Source organism: Centrocercus urophasianus, unplaced genomic scaffold, assembly GCF_019232065.1.
Source record: "Centrocercus urophasianus isolate 14NV4802_14NV808 unplaced genomic scaffold, USGS_Curo_1.0 seq_24, whole genome shotgun sequence".
In the NCBI taxonomy this organism is placed as follows: Eukaryota; Metazoa; Chordata; class Aves; order Galliformes; family Phasianidae; genus Centrocercus; species Centrocercus urophasianus.
In genome coordinates this window covers 16,184,801-16,197,513 of record NW_024884800.1, presented here as the reverse complement: position 1 = coordinate 16,197,513, position 12,713 = coordinate 16,184,801, and the positions used below count along the sequence as shown (strand labels likewise).

At 45.5% G+C, this 12,713-nt stretch overlaps 2 protein-coding genes across 3 annotated transcripts; one reads left to right on the top strand and one right to left on the bottom strand.

Annotated features, from left to right (window-relative positions):
• Positions 1-618: 618 nt before the first annotated feature.
• On the top strand, positions 619-6,702 carry MCTS1 (MCTS1 re-initiation and release factor). Its single transcript, XM_042825313.1, has 6 exons — positions 619-685; positions 1,388-1,540; positions 2,180-2,277; positions 3,291-3,424; positions 4,765-4,832; positions 6,478-6,702. Exons 1-6 carry the CDS (start codon positions 675-677, stop codon positions 6,557-6,559), a joined length of 546 nt encoding a protein of 181 aa, XP_042681247.1. The 5' UTR covers positions 619-674; the 3' UTR covers positions 6,560-6,702.
• A 2,282-nt stretch (positions 6,703-8,984) lies between these two features.
• Positions 8,985-10,680, bottom strand: C1GALT1C1 (C1GALT1 specific chaperone 1). 2 transcript variants are annotated; one of them, XM_042825311.1, is made up of 2 exons: positions 10,614-10,680; positions 8,985-10,389 (listed from the first exon to the last, which is right to left on the bottom strand). In XM_042825311.1, exon 2 carries the CDS (start codon positions 10,382-10,384, stop codon positions 9,428-9,430), a length of 957 nt encoding a protein of 318 aa, XP_042681245.1. In that variant the 5' UTR covers positions 10,385-10,389; positions 10,614-10,680; the 3' UTR covers positions 8,985-9,427. The 2 variants fall into 2 exon arrangements, with proteins under 2 accessions (XP_042681245.1, XP_042681246.1); XM_042825312.1 differs by lacking the exon at positions 10,614-10,680 and adding an exon at positions 10,488-10,503.
• Positions 10,681-12,713: the final 2,033 nt, after the last annotated feature.

The window sequence follows — 12,713 nt, the reverse complement described above, 5'->3', positions numbered from 1 at the left end:
GAGAAGGCTGAGAAGGCATCTCATGGCTGTTCATCTGAAGGGCAGGTCTGAAGTTGGTGGGCACGGGCCCTTTTTCAAAGGCATGCAGTGACAGGCGCAAACTGGAACCCAACAAGTTCAGTACAAATATGAGGAAAAACCTTCGTGTGAGGGTGGCACAGCTGCCAAAGGGGGTGGGGGTTCTCCTTTGGAGATATTCAGACTGACGGACACCATGCTGTGCCACTGCTGTAGGGAACTGCATTGCGGGCTTGGACTGGGGGGTGTCCTGAAGTCCTTTCCGGCTCCGTGATCGTGAAGCATCTGGGAAAAGAGCGCCGTGTCGGCACGCGAGCAGCACACTGCTCTCTCGGTGAGCGCAGTCTCCCCGCGGCCGTGCTACGAGGAACAAAACCAGACGCCGCGCAGCGCGACGACAGCAGCCGTCCGTGCGCATGCGCAGAGGTGCAGCGCGGCCTGCTGGGAGTTGTAGTCCCGACGGTGCCGTAACGCCGCACGCGTTCCGTTGTCATGGAGCGGCGCGACAGGCCGTAAAGCGCGCGGCTCTTCCGGCTGGCACGGAGGGGAGGGCCGGGACCTCGTGTGAGGGAGCGCGGAGGCCCGGCTGCCCGCCCCGCGCCCGCCGGTCCACGCCCGGCCCAGGCTCTCGCTCGCCCGGCGCCCACCGCCCCAGGATGTTCAAGAAGTGAGTGGGGCCGGGGGGGGGCCGGCCGTGGGTTGCCGGTATGGGTCCGGCGCTCCGTCCGCCGCAGTGTTGGGACCGGGCGGTGCGGGAGAGGCCCGCCGCCCCTTCCCCCCCTCCCCGGGTCCCGGTCCCTGCGGCCGCCTCTTGTGCGTCCTCAGCCTCATCTTGCGCTCTGCCTTCCAACCCTTGGTGTCAGAGGAAAGAGGGAAAAAAAAAAAAAAAAAAAAAAAAAAAAAAGGCAATCTGGGGCGTTGCGTTGTCGAAACTCTGTGATAATGCGGAGTGCGGGCGGGGGGCTGCGGGAACAGATTTGATGCGGCCCTGGGCAGCCTGGTCTGGTATTAGATGGGGAGGTTGGTGGCCCTGCGTGTGGCAGGGGGTTGGAGATTCGTGATCCTTGAGGTCCCTTCCCTTCCAACCCTGGCCATTCTGTGAGAACGTGGCTGGCCAGGGCCGTAAGCGGTGCTGCGGTCAGCGAAAGCCGCCCCGCGAGGCGGTGAATGGCGCTGTGGGGCGCTGGGGGCTCCGTGGGCGCGCTCACGGTGCCGGGTGACCCTGCCTGCCCCGCCCAGGGCCGGCGTCACGGCCCATGTAAGCCCGTGCTCAAAGCAGGGCATGCATATATTTGTTGAAGAATGCCTTGTGAGTGCTGTGTTGGCGGGCAGCGGATTCTGTGGTTTCTGAGATGTTTTTGCTTGGCAGATTTGATGAAAAGGAGAACGTATCAAACTGTATCCAGCTGAAGACTTCAGTTATTAAAGGTATTAAGAACCAACTGATAGACCAGTTTCCTGTTATTGAACCATGGCTAAACCAAATAATGCCAAAGAAAGACCCTGTCAAAATAGTAAGATGGTAAGTTTCTTTTTCTTTAACCTGTGCTTCCAATGTGCTTGGGTTGCTTCATGTACTTGTTTACTTTCTATGGGAGAATGGCCTAGGAGTATTAAAAAGAATAAGTCTGTTCTTGTAGATAGCAGTGTGTGTTATAACTGAGCCAGAAATTTTATGTGTGCTCATCATGCTCTTGAAAGCATGTTTGTAGGGTGTTGGAGGAAAATGAGAATGCCTGGTGGCAAACATCTGAACTGTATGGTGGCTCTCTTGGGCTTACCTTGTTGTTGAAGGAAAGCATTCAGCTTTATGGCTTCAGGAAATCAAACTTGTTTAGATAGCTTCCAGGTTGTTTTTATTACTATTACTGATTTTGGATTTCCATATATTGTTTGGTTTACTTTTTTTAATAGGGGATAGGATTTTTTTTGCTGGCTTTTGTGAACAGCTGTCTGTCTGTCTGCAGACCTTTTAAGTAGAGGGAATAGTGCATGAAGCCATTATTGAAGAAGAAAGCATCTGATATTTTTAGTTTTAAATTTTCCTGATAATTGACTGCCTTAATTATCCTCAGTTGCCAAGATAGACCAGAGTACGTGATGCATTTGATTTACAAAAGAGCTGAGTAGTTATTAAAGTTACATTTCTTTTGCCTTGCAGTCATGAACATATAGAAATCCTCACTGTGAATGGAGAATTGCTGTTCTTCAGACAAAGAGAAGGGATTTTTTACCCAACACTAAGGTTACTTCACAAATGTAAGTTCCCTGAGGATGGTGATGGTGGGAGCAGAGGGGTGAGTGTGGGGATCAAGCAGACTTCTGTACAACTGAGTATTTATGTAGTGCACGTTGCAGGTCTTAAAGATGCATTATGCATTTCCAGCTGCACTTGCACTGCTGTTTCAGGTATCTGTGTGGCTTGTTTTCTCCAGAATAAATGTAATTCTCTATGTTAAGTAATCTGACCTTTGATTTGTAGGTATTACGTTGCAGAATTCTTGTGGGGCTTTGTGCAGATGGTTTTTCTATTGGAGTCTACATTTATTGTTGTGAATCCTGTTACCCTATCTGTTGTTTCAAGCCTTTTTTTAAACCCTTCTTGCTGCCTTTAAATATTTGTAGGTTCTTACTGCAAAAGTTGTCTTTAACCAGCAGTTCAGTGATGCAGTGGATGCTCATCTCCTTCTAGAACTTACACTGTGTGGTTTTTACTTCTTAAATTGTGATTTTTTTGCATTACTTTATCTCTGCTCTTGCTGTTCTGCTCCATTCTGTGTCTGCTTTGGATGGCTTTGGCTGTCTGTGAAATGCTGATCTGGATTTGCAAACCATGTTTGCACAGCCGTGTGCTGTTGCACAGACTTGGAGGATGCCTTTGGGAGCTGACATTCATGAACTGTGTCTGCCTTTCCGTATTTTGTCCCGTTACTTCTGAAGTGTTTATTTCTAGAGTCCCTTCAGTGATTGTCTTCTTTGGGGAAGCTTGGTACAGTTTTTGAAGGGCTGTGTGCACGTGCAGGAAGGATAGGCCTGTGTTTGGTTCTCAGATTCCCAGCCTTTGCTTCTCAGAACAAAGATTTAATCAGGAACAACAGTAGCTGTGTTTGTTCAGGACAGTGCTGCCCAGTGTGCTGCTAATTATTTCTAGCCTCCTGCCCATGCAGCACATTGCACACCTAATTCCCCCAGCGTGATAACAAATTGTTATTTTGTTATTTATATTGTTATCTGAATGTATTAATTGTAATGCTGTGTCTTTCCCCTCTTAGATCCATTTATTCTACCACATCAGCAGGTTGATAAAGGAGCCATTAAATTTGTACTGAGTGGAGCTAATATAATGTGTCCTGGCCTGACATCTCCTGGAGCAAAACTTTACCCTGCTGCCGTTGACACTGTTGTTGTATCCTTCTTTAATTAGGAATTACTTCTTGCTGAGTTAAGTTTGTATGTGTATGTTCAGCTGATCACAAACTTAATTACTTCAGTGTTGAATATTATTTTGTGGAATAACTAGTAATCTGAGAAGATTTGCCAATGTTTTGAATGTTATTTGGAAAGATTCAAATTGTTCTGAATTCTGTTTTCCTGTTGTGATGTTTCAGAACCACCCCAAAATTCTCTGTTCCTGCTGGGCTTGGTTAGATGGGAAGTAAGAACTCCTGGTGTTAGGCAGAATGAGATGAAGTACAAAATAATTTTTTCCCCTGCCTCCTTAATACAATTATCTCCTTTGGTTATAGAAGAACATAGTTCATTTCTTAAGGAGTGAATGCATTACTGAGAAAGGAACTAGATGATTATTGTGGTCCTTTTCACCCCAGGCTGTTCTGTGATCAGAGGGCTGGAGCACCTCTACTGTGAAGAAAGGTTGAGGGAGCTGGGCTTGTTTAGCTTGGAGAAGGATCCAGGGAGACCTCACTGTGGCCTTCTAACATTTGAAAGGAGTGTATTTTACAAGGTTGGATAGCGACAGGACAAGGAGTGGTTTTCATCTGACACAGGGGAGGTTTAGGTTGGATCTGAGGAGGAAGTTTGTCACACAGAGGGAGGTGAGGCACTGGAACAGGTTGCCCAAGCAGGCTGTGGATGCCCCATCCCTGGAGGCATTCAAGGCCAGGCTGGACGTGGCTCTGGGCAGCCTGGTCTGCTGGTTGGCGACCTGCACACAGCAGGGGGTTGAACTGGATGAGCATTGTGGTCCCACCATTTTATGATTCTATCAAATTCAGCATCAATGCCAACCTCTACAGCTGTTGCTGCTATTCGGATGTGATTGGAGAAGATGCACACTCAGTATTACATGCTGACAAGCTTTGAGAAGGTTTCCATTATCTTCTAGATTTATTCAGATATGCCTCAGTTCTTCTGTGCAGTGTGATGTAACATGGGCCCCATGTGGAGCTGCAGCCTTTTTCCACAACAGCAGAGGCTCCCCTGCGTTAGGTGTGAAGGGAGATCTGGAGGGTGGTGGTGGGAGATTGTTTTGTAATTGTTATTCAGAGTTCATAAATATGTGCTTCACGTTCTGTGCGCTGCGGCTCAGCTGTTAATTTTGCTTACCTTCAAAGAGCTACAATTACTGAAGGGCCAAAAGTTCAACTAGGGAGTTTGATGCTTTTTTTTTTTTTTTGTGAAGTCATTTCCTCCAATTTCTTGTTACTGCTTTTACTTTTTGGAAATAACTTAAAAAAAAAAAAACAACAAAAAAACCACCCTGTTTTCCTTAGTGGTAATTTTTAGGCAATAATGGCAGAGGGGAAACAACATGCATTATGTGTGGGAGTCATGAAGATGTCAGCTGATGACATGTAAGTGGTGTAAAAAATGAAATATAGCTTGTCCCATCTTGTAATTTCTTTTTTAGTTTGTAATTTAAGCTCTACTGTCAAGGTTATTGAATCACTGTTGCAGTGTGTTTCTTTTATGTGTAGCATTTATTTAAGCTTTCGTTTTTTTGATTAACATTAAGCTGGGAGAAGGAGGCAAGGAGTGTCTTTCCTAGTTATTTATTCACCAAATGGAGTCAAAATAGTTACTGTATGTGAACATAGATTTTAAGACAAACATCTTCAGTGCTGTCTCTGAATGTCAATATTTCTTTTGCTCTGATAGTACTTTCTCAGAGATTTTGCTGAACAAAGAAATACCTCTGAGTATTTACTGCCTGTGCTGGGCAAGAGACTGAATTTGGGTCTGAGCAGGCTGAAATTGTTCAAGGGATTTTATTTATTGTCCTGTAAGGGCAGCAGAGACTGAAGTCCTGCTGGTACTTGGGCTGACCAGCTGGTTTCTATTTTTTTTCTCTTTTTTTTTTATTTCCCTTGGACCCACATGCAGCATTCCTGTCTAAAATCCTTGCTAGCTAAGCTTCTTGTGAGCTACAGAGATCTGACTGGGGGTAAACAATGAGTGAAATGAAAAGGAGGCATGAAACTGAAAAGAATGTAGATTGTTCTTAGCATTCTGATAATCCAGAATTAGGAGATGAAACTTTTCTGTTATCTTGAGTTTTGTGACATCTTGCAGCCATCTTACAAAGCAACCCAAGTAGGTCTGGGCTGCTTTGATTCCAGCTCCACCAGCTGTGGTGTGGGTGACAAAGCTGGTTCTGATGAAAACAAATCAATCTTTCTTGTGGGGATAATTCTCAGCTGGATTGTCATCCTCTGTACTGTGTCACTGTGCTGCTGTAAGCAGTAATGAAAGCACAGGGGAAAGGTGGGGGTGTGTTCCAATGAACAGGGGTAGAATGGCACCACAGCAGCCTGGGCCTGTACTTGGATAATAATTTCTCTGAATTATTTGTGGTGCCTTTGATGGACTCGAGGAAAAGGTTGAGAGAAGGAGATGTAAGTGCCTGTGTCCCATCCTACATCTGCAGAGATCTGCTGTGATCACTGAAAGCCTGGCTGTTCCTAATCCTGACTTCAAATTCACTTGAATGTTGTATTCCTGTGGGAAGTAACATAAACTGGACAGGAGAAGGAGATGGTGTTGCTCTATGCAGCTGTGTGCTGTTTTCTGTGACTGTCTAAAACAGAAAATTGAGAAACAGTGCTCTCTAGATCATTTTACGTTATGATAAGTGATGCATTGGTGGAATTAACACAGAGGTATTTTCCTTGATTCCCAGGGGATTTAAACTTTTCTGCCCTAGAATGATTAGTTTTGTCTTGTTTGTTGTGGTAAAAGTAGATCTTTTTTTCCATGGGATTCATAACTGGAAAGAAAGATGAGCACAAAAGAAATGCAGATGTACAAAGCCACCAATGCTCACCTGCATTTGGTTCTGTGACAGGCTTGTAACCATGAGGTCAAATTCTGTACTGCTGACGTGTTTCCTGTTTGCCCATCCTGCATTTACAGGCCCAGCTTGTACTTCCAGTGTGGTGCTTTGTAGTGTTCTAATTAACCAAATTAACCAAACACTTCTGTGCTTTTGTTCTTCAACAGTGAGAAGGTCAACAAAGGGATTGGTATTGAAAATATCCACTATTTAAATGATGGTCTTTGGCATATGAAGACATACAAGTGAAACAAAAGGAACTGTGTTACTCCAAGGGAATGCACTTAGGTTAAATGTGGACTGCTTTGTAATTCCTCGTTTTTAATGTGACTGAATGTACAAATTATTTTGTTCTGTGGCAATGCTAAATAAAACAAGTGAATGCAAAAGTACTGATAGGCTGCTATAGTTTTCTAGATTTCTTTTTATTACAGTTTTTAATTGGTTTGTCTTAAACCCGAGTCCTCAGTCACTGAAGGTATCTGGTGGGAAAGACCCTGCATGGACTGGGAGCAGAATTTCAAAGGAAAAGGAGGAAAAAAACAAGGAATGTTTACATTTTTATGCTCCTCTAAAGCAGTAATGTAAAATGTATGTGAAATACAATTAGTACAGTTTCTAAACCCAACAAAAAACACGTCCGAATTTTTTTGCTTCTGATTTAACATCTCACTGGCCTGTTTATTGAATGTGGAGAAATGTGTTTTGTTTTTTTTTTTTTTAACTTCATTTATTACCAGCATTAACTTCAGTATTTTACTTCAGGAGCACTTCTTTTGAAGAAGCATTTATCTATAGGATTTGAGAACATAAAGTCACCTGTGGACTATAAATTCTTCTATCTTAGATCATAACTTAAGAATATAAACAAATTTCAACCTACCAACACTGGTACAGCTCTCCTTGCAGTGGCATTTACAGCAGTGGTGCTCATACTCCAAATGGAGCACGTGCCACTTGGTGCCTGATGCACTCCTCCCTGCTTGCACCTTTAGGAGCAGAAACAAAATCACTGTTCAACAAAGGCACGATAGCAAAACGTAGCCCTAGAGCCGAGTGGAGCTTCACAAGGGATCCAAGGGAGCTTCTGGAGCTGCTGCACAGGTACACCTGCACAGGTGGTTAGAGAGCACTGTTTGTCTGTGTAATCTGCCACTTTGTTCAGTGACTGCATACCCAAAGCTGTGTCTATGGAAAAACAGACTGTGCCATGGAATTATTCAATAAACTAAGAAAACATTAAGGTCTACTGTTCATAACTCTGTCTCTGGAAGTATTTATTAATACTTTAAGTCTCTTTTCTAACACTTGTATTTTACTAATGGTAGGGCTTGATTTTTGTGTGCAGTGCCCTGCAGGTTTCATTTCTGTGACCTTTACAGCAGGTATGGCAGAGGTGTTCTCAATCTAATTCTGAAGTCAAATTACAACACAAGAGATTGAAGTATTAACGTGTGCTACTCTTACATTACTCCTGTAAAATCATTTACAAGACTGCTTTTGAAAATGATAAGGTATATCTGAAAGAATGCATGTAATTACCACTGTATCCCACACCACTCTATTGCAGACAGAAGTGGAGTCCCCTCAAACCTTCCTTTCAGAGTGATGGACATAATTACACATCTTCAAGGCTGTGCCGTAACTTCGCTGATTTGTTAGTGCTGTGGGGAATCAGTTTGCGCCTCAGGGGTTCCTTTGTGCATAAAATGAGCTAGTCAGTCCTGTGGCTTGCTTGTTCTTCCGTCTTGTCCCCAAGTCTCCTCTGAAACAGCTGTGGTAGCTGCCTTGGTGCCGTTCTTAATAAAAAATGTTGCTCAGAAGAAAATACTGTTGCTACTGATCAGCTCCGGATTAGCTCTTTCACAACCTTTCCTCCCCTGCTGCAGCTAAAGCTAGGATGAAGAATTACAGATAGCACAGCTTTCTTCAGCAGACCAACCTTATGTCTTCTAAGCTCTTCTATAGGTAATGTAGCACCAGTGGTACCACTTTAAGGCTTTGTCATGTCTGGGTCAGGTAAGTGGATTCTAAATGGAGTAAACACACCGAAGTGCTGTTTATTGCCACTTAATTGTTACTGGTGGAGGAAAAGAACATGACGAGGTGACGTGTAAAGCTTGAGATTTCAAATGCACATAAAGTGTTTGAGAGTTCTGTACATGTTTTTGTGCACTTAATGTGTTTGGCATTGTGAACAAAGAGGCTGAGTGTGGAAGCATGTTGATCTATCTGCACCTTACTGTTCAGAAAGGTCTGTAAATAGAGCTGTACTTTATACTTGCATTCACAGCTAACCAACTTCTTCCGTGTAAACACTATTAGCACCTCTAACACTGAAAACAAGTAGAACTTTTATTCTAATATTCTTATTTAACAGCTTTAAATGAACAATTACTTCTGTGCTAACAGGCTACCTGACCATGCTAATATTTATGTAATGCTAATATTCAAATGTAGTTATCTTGTTCTTTTGTGAGATTAAGGCAGGCAGTTTAAAGTTTGCTTAATATTATTCTGCATTAACTTAACAGATTTCTTCTGTCAGTTGCTTCCTGCTAGCTTGTTCCTGAGTTAGGAGATTGCACATAAAGCAACAGGTGCACCTACGGGCTGCTTAACCAGTACATTTCAAGCTGCTCTATGCTTCAGCATAAAGGAAATCACATAAAAATTGGTCTTTCAGACTGAATCTGTAGTCAGTTTTATTGATTCCTCTTAAAAAGATATAAAGACATTCTGGAAGTGTCTGGAAGAATTGAGAGAATCAAAATCTTGCAAAAATATATTTATAGCAGACTAAAGTTCTTTTGACTTTTCATTAATAAATACTAAGATATACAATGCCCTTCCCTCCCCCCCATAAACTTAATTTCCTTTTATCCCAGACAACTCTTTTTTGTTCATTCCAGCACTGTCAAAAAGCCAGAATCGTTCCTGTATAAAAGACTTTGGAAGGAGAACTTTCAACTGTCTCTTTTAAAATTAAGAGCTTTACCAAATCTTTGTGCAAAAAAAACGTGCACGAGTGTGATTGGGTAAGAAAACTGAGTGTCTGTACAAACGCGTGCCACGAGAACAGCTGCCTCCTTGGTCCCATCTCCTCTCTGAAGGACATCAGTCATTGTCTGAACCTGCAGGGGGTAAGAAGACGAGCGCGTCGCTGTAAGCGTGGCCGTAGGGCCGCAGCCTGTAAACGCCGTACATCATCACGTGCATGTGGTTGGGAGACAGCCCGTTGAAAGTGATGGCCATATCTGAGCAGCAGCCGTCCACCACCTGCTCAGGCCGACTCGCCATTGCCTCTTTAATGAGAGCGTTGACCGATTTGGTGTTAAAAACATCCTTTCCTTCGGAGTCCTCTGCGTTTTCAGCAATCACTCCGGTATACTTCAGGCATACTGCGAGTTGTTTGTCCTCAGAGAGCTTCCAAATCATACCGCCTTGTTCTGGACATTTGTCAGAGTCTTCAAAAACGCGGGAGAGTCGTCTTAGTGATTCAATGCTTAAGACAATTCCTCCCTCGCCATCTACGTACTCCAGGTCACCAGATTTCATAGTGTGGCCTATATAAAAAGGCTGTGCAGGGTCTTTCTTCAGTAAGAAATACTTGAGATTTTCAATAATCGCAAATGTTGTTGGATAGGCGAGGAAGAACCAGTTGAATTCATCTTTATAACGCTCATAGGTTATCTTGTAAGCTTTTCTCATCATTGTCCACATATCGTTTGTGTTGAGGACTACAGCGTTGAACACTTTAACGTTCTCAGAGCTGTAGAACTCTGCCTTGTCGCAGTGCTTGCTCCACGTCTCTCTCACTGCAGCCCAGTGCCCGATGTCTTTGGGTTTCACGAGGATGATGCAGTAAACGCGGATGCTCTGGCTGAGCTCCAGTCGTTCATCCTCTGAAAGATTTAACACTTCCTCTTTGTTGGGAGCCTGAATGTGATGGTGCTCGTGATGACGTGCTCTGGTCCCATGGCCGATCTTCACGTGTCCAAGAAGTGTGACCACTACGCAGAAGATTCCTCCCAGCAGCACGCCCTTCATGAACGAACTGCTTTCGGAAAGCATTGTTCCTGGAAAGGAGACGCGCTTTAGGTGCCGATAAGGGATAAGCAGTTTCCGTGCTAAGCGTGGCAGCAGACAACGCGCCCGCCGCACCTCGCGCTCTCACCGGCGGTCCCACCGGGCTGCCGGCCCGGCTCGAGCCCTGCTGCCCTCAGCCGCCGCGGCCGTGCCCGCTCCCGTTCACCCCCGCGCCGCCGGTAGCCGGGCTGGGCCCGACTCTGCCGCCACTCACCGGCGCCACCGCTGCCGCCAGCGCCAGGACACCGGCACGCGCCGCGCCCCGCCACTTCCGGTTCCCCTTCCGGTTCCCCTTCGGTTTCCGGCGGAAGTGCAGCGCGGGCCTTCCGCGCCCGGCTCCCCTCGCGGCGGTCGCTGGGCGGCGTCGCCATCTCGCGGGGAAAGCGGGGGGACGGAGCGGAGCGGATGAGATCAGCGGGTGGCACCGCTCCCTCACGAGCTGCCGCTTCGTTCCCCTGCGCTCACCGCGCCGAGCTGCCGGCCTCGCGTCTGTCCTTGATGTGGCAGCGGTGGTGCCGCGTGCGTCGTTCGGTTTGGAGGGCCTCATTAAAATCTGCCCTGATGTTTTGTCCCGGTGCATTTCTAAAATCTGCCGCTCTTCTACACGTGAAGCCGTGATGAGGCCGGCAGGTATCATTGAATCGCAGAATGGCCTGGGTTGGAAAGGACCACAATTATCGTCTGGTTCCAACCCCCTGCTGTGTGCAGGGTCGCCAACCAGCAGACCAGGCTGCCCAGAGCCACGTCCAGCCTGGCCTTGAATGCCTCCAGGGATGGGGCATCCACAGCCTGCTTGGGCAACCTGTTCCAGTGTGGAGGAGTGTGTGCTGCAGAGGGCACCCTGTGATTTGTTGGGCGGCTGGCAGAGAATCGGGGATTTGTGCCGAGCTGAGCCGTGCTGGTTTCTCTGGGCACTGACAGGTGTTGGGCACGAGGTGCGCCCGGTGGGCAAGGTTTCTGACTAGATTTTGAAACTGTAGGCTTATGATGAAAGAAACCTGTTACCTAAGCCTGTCTGCCAGAATGAGCTATACTTCTCCATCTATAATTAGGCACACAAATAAATTCGATCTAATTTTAACTCGCCTGCAGGTTTTACTGAATGTGAAATGTTCCTGTGTACTGACGTGGACCCAGCTTATGACCTTTCTAAACTTTTGGTAGTCTTCGTGGGTGCTTGGTCTGATGCTCCCTTTGCATAGATAAGGGTTTGCAGTTTTGTATTTTCACAGGCTACCTTTGGGTTTTTCTTGCTGACTAAAAATAGAGATCTTTGTGGATCAAAAATACAGAAATGTCAAGTCAGAGGTTCCATGGGGAGATGTTACCCAAGTGCCCATAAGCTTCCAAACTGACAGCTTCTTTGCAGTGCTTCTCAAGTTGTAAACAACCTCCTTCATAATATAATCACAGGGATGTTTGGCATGTGGCACTATAAGGATGTTTTACTCTTTGTCTTGTAGCATCTAGTCATAGCAGTTAGCCTGCAAGCTGAGAGTGCTGTTTTTGCACTTTGCCAGATCTCAAAAGACTTTGATTTTAAACTCCTGGAGCCAAATGAGAACAGTCGATACATTCTGGATGATTATTTGCTTGTGAACATCAGACTTCATTTTCAACTGTAGACTATCTAGGACTATCATTGTCCATTACTAAATGACTGTTAATCTGCTTCTTATGCCTTGCATCCTTTTTAGCTGCTTGTATATTTCTTTCTGAAACCACAGAAATACTTACATGATGCTAGGAAATATGAGAGACAAACTGATTGCCGAAATGTCCCACTATCCTCTCAGTGTTGCCACCTGCAAATTGCTTGGTCCCAGGAGAGGTCCTCTCCTGCACCCATAGTAGCATCGTGTAAGAGAGGAGGCAGGGAGTATCAATGTTAACCACTGTAGACTGGTGCTCTGCCAGCAGGGCCTCCTGTCACAGAGGATACTAGAGCTGATCCTGGAGCGGTAGCATGGGAAATGAACATGTGTATGCCCAGAGAAAGAAGTAACATCACGGCAGTCTTTTGAGGAGCCTGTTGGTTGCAGCTGTGTCTGATAGCAAGGTGAGATGGAGGGAGAGGAAGAGGAACTACCGTATACAGCTCTTGGTACTCAAAGAGAAATATTTAACAATCACAGTCACCCCCACGGCTCTGTCTTTTCAGGTGCTTCAGTTGTGAAGAACAGAAGTCAGCAGTAGCCAAAATGTAATTGCCAGATGTATGCATTGCTTGCTGTCCCATGTTTTCACGGGTCTATGCTTACCCTTGCAAATTCTAACTCACTGCAAAGTCTGCGTGTCTGCAAGAGTAAAAACG